Source organism: Eriocheir sinensis, chromosome 22 (genome assembly GCF_024679095.1).
Source record: "Eriocheir sinensis breed Jianghai 21 chromosome 22, ASM2467909v1, whole genome shotgun sequence".
In the NCBI taxonomy this organism is placed as follows: domain Eukaryota; kingdom Metazoa; phylum Arthropoda; class Malacostraca; order Decapoda; family Varunidae; genus Eriocheir; species Eriocheir sinensis.
Genome location: NC_066530.1, coordinates 6,791,224 through 6,796,371, shown reverse-complemented (window position 1 = coordinate 6,796,371; position 5,148 = coordinate 6,791,224). Strand labels below are relative to the sequence as shown.

Genomic DNA, 5,148 nt, shown 5'->3' with positions numbered 1-5,148 from the left:
CCGCCTGGAGCCATGAACCTCGCCTGGGCATCAGTCACCACTCTCGCAGGCTTTGTTCAGACACTCGCACGGAGACAGACAGCGGGCCACGATGAACGCAGGGTCGTCCTCACCCCTGCCGCGGCCGCTGCTGCTGCTGCTGCTGGCCTCAGCGCTGGCCGTCCTCGGAGAAACCCTGAACAGCACCCTGCCCGCCAGCTGTCCCGCCGAGAACACCGACCCTGAGGCTGACTGGATTTTCAAATATAGAAAATCAATAAACAGAAGACTCGAAAGCACTACTTACCTGCATCCCGAGCAAGGCTTCCATGGAGTTGGGCTGATGCGAGGTATGTTTGGCAAACAATACATCGCTTGGTTCCCTCTACCAGACACTTGCTTCCCTGATGACACAGTGGTGTGGTGGAAGATGGAATTCGAGGCACAGTGGATACAGGACACCGAAGGCCAAGGCAACACTCTTCAGTTACAGCTAAAGACAGGAACGTGCAATGCCCAGTGCGTCCAAGCAGTTCCAAACATTTCTTCCTCAGAGCATATTTATCTCTACGCTCTCGGGCCCTACAGTTTGACATACACAGAGCCAGACAAAGAGAACTGCACCACCATGGTGGAGATGAAGGAAGACTTGCATGACATCGACTGCACGGCGCCTGGTGACCCTTACACCATCTTGGCCCCTGCCCCCACCCCTGCCCCGGGCCCTGCCAGCTACGCAGGGGCTGTTGGAGTAGGAGTGCTGGTGCTGGTGCTGGTGCTGGTGTGTGTGGTTCTGGCGGGGGTGCTTCTGGCTATGGTGGTTGTGGTGATGCAGACGCTGAAGCAGATTGACAAAAAGACACAAGGATAATGAAGGTGTCATGATCATGATTATGTATATGATTAAATAAACATGGGTAAAGGTATGATAGGTATGATTAGAAAAAAAAAAAGAATAGTGATTAGAAGTAGTAGTAGTAGTAGTAGTAGTAGTAGTAGTAGTAGTAGTAGTAGTAGTAGTAGTAGTAGTAGTAGCAGCATCAATACTAACGCCCCCCCCCCCCCCCCAACACACTCGCACGTGCAGATGTGGCGCGGCGGTCCCGAGGCGAGATGATGGAGACGGAGAACCCCCATCACCAGCCTTCGAGCCCCGCCTGCATCCACGGCAGATTTCGGTGCGTCACGGCGAGGCTGCTTCATCCCTGACCTCCCCTCCTCGTCCACACATTGTCCCTGACGTGCCATGCAGGGACTCTGTCTGTTACTGTGTTCTCCCTCTGTTCCTGAATGGCGGGAAGGAGATCTGTTTAATATAGATGTGTTTAGCTTGCTTCATCCCTGACCTCCCCTCCATGTCCACACATTGTCCCTGACGTGCTGTGCAGGAAATGTGTTCTCCCTCTGTTCCTGAATGGCGGGAAGGAGACATGTTTAATATAGATATGTTTAATATATATATATATATATATATATATATATATATATATATATATATATATATATATATATATATATATATATATATATATATATATATATATATATGTTTAGCTTGCTTCATCCCTGACCTCCCCTCCATGTCCGCACATTGTTCCTGATGTGCCATGCAGGGTCTGTGTCTGTTACTGTGTTCTCCCTCTGCGCCTGAATGGCGGGAAAGAGATATGTATCGCTTGCTTCATCCCTGACCTCCCCTCCATGCCCACATAATGTCATAAGAACATAAGAACATAAGGATGTAAGGAGTCTGCAAGAGGCCGGTTGGCCTATACAAGGCAGCTCCTGTAATCCTAGCCCCCCCCTTACCTCACTATCCATGAATTTGTCAAACCTCTTCTTGAATGTATCTATGGTATTGGCACCCACAACATGACTGCCAAGTCTGTTCCATTCGTCCACCACTCTATTGGTGAACCAATTCTTGCCTATGTCTTTGCTGAATCTGAATTTGTCTAACTTAAAACCATTGCTATGTGTCCTACCTGGCTCTTTTACCACGAAAACACTATTGACATCCCCTTTATTAAAGCCTTTCATCCATTTATAGACTTCGATAAAGTCTCCTAGCAACATTCGTTTTTCCAGAGAGTGTAAATTTAAATACTTAAGTCTATCCTCATAAGGCAAGTTTCTCACCCCCTGAATCATTTTTTGTCATCCTTCTCTGTACAGATTCTAACATCTTGATATCCATTCTGAAGTAGGGTGACCAGAACTGTACCGCGTAGTCAAGGTGAGGTCTAACTAGGGCTAAGTAAAGTTTGAGGATGACCTCAGCGCTCCTATTGCTTACGCTTCTCGAGATGAAACCCAGTACCCTGTTTGCACGATTATTAGCCTGAATGCACTGGGCCCTTGGACGAAGGTCAGTGCTCACTAAGACTCCTAAGTCCTTTTCACACCCAGACCGGCTTAGAAAAGTGTCATTTAAGGAGTAAATATGTGAGGGGTTATTCCTACCTACACTCAGAATACTACACTTCCCAACATTGAATTCCATCTGCCACTTCCCCGCCCAATCATATTGTTGTGCTGGAAGCTTCCCCCGGGGTCTATGGGCCTCTGGAAGACTCCGGGAGGAGCGAGCAGGGGGGCGGGGAGCCAGTCTCCGCCCGCGCCCCGCGGGGCACGGTCAGGCGCCAGGTGGGAAGTGTCCCCAACTCGCCCAGATTTGTGCTACATGTTCATTCTTGTATGGTCGAATATATACTGTAATGTTCCAGACTGTACTGTTCGGTATATATATATATATATATATATGTGTATATATATATATATATATATATATATATATATATATATATATATATATATATATATATATATATATATATATATATATATATATATATATATATATATATATATATATATATATATATATATATATATAGATATATATATATATATATATATATATATATATATATATATATATATATATATATATATATATATATATATATGAGAAGAGGGCGAGAGGAGTCAGTCACAGTCATAGTTAAGTCATAATCAGCTAGTGGTCAGTGAAGAGTCAGAGTGAATTGTACTAAGGAGGAATATTAAACTACAGAAGCTGTGCAAGGTGTTTTACATATCCCCCTCCAACGGAGTCTCCTGACGGCGACACAGAACCCAATTAACACGTCCGGCATAACAATATAGCTTGTCAAGCTCATCCTTGAGAACGCTAGCGTCCTGGTTTGATTGGATTACTCTACCGATCTTGGTATCATCTGCGAACTTACTGACATCACTACTAATTCCTGTGTCCAAGTCATTGATGTAAATGATAAAAAACAGAGGACCCAGCACTGACCCCTGAGGGAGCGTCTCGGTGAGCAGATTTATCTCAAGCTTCTCTAGCTGTCTAATGTCCAGCTCTGCCTCTTGACGGCTTCCTTGATAGTAAAAGGAAGTCTGCCTTCCTGTTGTAGCTTGCATCGCTCTGCTGGTCTAACTGACTGGCGGTTTGATTTGTATTGTTGCAACAATAAAAGACTGAATAAAATATCTCTTTCTCTCCACCCCCCGCCTCTCTCTCTCTCTCTCTCTCTCTCTCTCTCTCTCTCTCTCTCTCTCTCTCTCTCTCTCTCTCTCTCTCTCTCTCTCATTCACACCCGACCCTCATTCACACCCGATCCTCATTCACACCCGACCTCTCCTGAGAGACGGACGTGACCTCATCCCGCTGCGCTCCACAGCCTCGCTTACCCGCACTTCACACCTTGTCAACACTGTGTTTTCGTTGTGCTCTTGGGATTGTGTTTGCCTTCACGTGCGTTTGTGTGTTCTCGCTTGTGGACTTTGTGTGTTGCCTGTGATTTCCCGACACGTGTTTAGTGTGTGTTCGCTTGTGGTTCCTGCGAGTGTGTCTGCCTGTGGTTGCCTCTGTGATTTGTGTTTCCGGTGTTTTTGCGTGTGATCTGGCTGTTTCCGAGTGTTCTGCGTGGATTTCAGAGTGATTCAAGTGTGTTGTGTTTCCGGTGTTTTTGCGTGTGATTTGGCTGCTTCCGAGTGTACTACGTGGGTTTCAGAGTGTTTTGAGTGTGCTGTTGTGTTTCCGGTGTTTTTGCGTGTGATTTGGCTGTTTTCGAGTGTTCTGCGTGGGTTTCAGAGTGTTTCAAGTGTGTTGTGTTTCCAGTGCTTTTGCGTGTGATTTGGTTGCTTCCGAGTGCTCTACGTGGGTTTCAGAGTGTTTTAAGTGTGCTGTTGTGTTTCCGGTGTTTTTGCGAGTGACTTGAGGGTGTTTAATCGTGCTTATGCTTGAGTTTCTGAGTGTTTCGTGTGTTCCGAGTGTGTTGTTGTGTTCCCGAGTGTTTCACGCGTGATTTGGGTGTGTCGACAACTCACCCTTTGAATTCCCTGAGGATTCAATCTGCTCCTCCTCACTACACCCTCTTTAAATCCCCTAGAGGATTAACACTTCCGACACCCCTTTCCCTCACCTCACCTAAGCCACCCCACCCTCGCTCACCTCACATCCCTTTTGCTCCTCCTCACTACAAATCCCCTAGAGGATTAACCCTTCCTTATCCTCCCTCACCTCCACATATTTCTAAGCCCTCCCCCCCTCACTCACCTTACCTCACATCCTATTTACCCATCCCTTCACCCACATTACCTCGCCTCTTTCTTAACCCTTCTTGATCTCACACACCTCACATCCCTTCCTACTCCTCCTCTCTCCCACTTTACCTCCCTCTCACTCACCTCACCTATTTCCTAACCCTCCTTGATCTCACACACCTCACTCACCGTCTCTCTCTCCCCCTCTTTACTCACCTCACATCCCCTCCTATTCCTCCTCTCTCTCACTTTTTCTCCATTACTAAACTACCTCTGGCACACCTCACCCCCTTTCCTAATCCCCTTCACTCTGTGTTTTTATCTCTTTCATTTCAGCTAAGATGGCGCCTAAGAAGTGCATTACTTGTAACGGTAGCTTCTCAGCTCACTTTTTTACAGGGCGTTCTGTTGTCTGTCGACTGTGTCTCTCCAGGCAGCATCTCGAGACAAGACTGCAGGAGCAGGAAGAGAAGATGGAAGCAGGCCAGACTAAAATAATAGAGCTTTCTCTCACCAGGCAGCATCTCGAGACAAGACTGCAGGAGCAAGAAGAGAAGATGGAAGCAGGTCAGAATAAAATAATAGAGCTTTCTCACA

The 5,148-nt window shown here is 46.4% G+C and overlaps 1 protein-coding gene across 1 annotated transcript in view; it reads left to right on the top strand.

Moving 5' to 3' along the window:
- The window catches only part of LOC127001970 (uncharacterized), a 1,467-nt gene extending 9 nt beyond the window's left edge, over positions 1 to 1,458 (top strand). The window contains exons 1-2 of the mRNA XM_050867271.1: positions 1 to 855; positions 1,067 to 1,458. The exon at positions 1 to 855 is cut by the window's left edge and continues 9 nt beyond it. Coding sequence (XP_050723228.1) covers positions 92 to 850 — 759 coding nt within the window. The 5' untranslated portion in view covers positions 1 to 91 and the 3' untranslated portion in view covers positions 851 to 855; positions 1,067 to 1,458. The remainder of the gene's footprint in view (positions 856 to 1,066) is intronic.
- Positions 1,459 to 5,148: the final 3,690 nt, after the last annotated feature.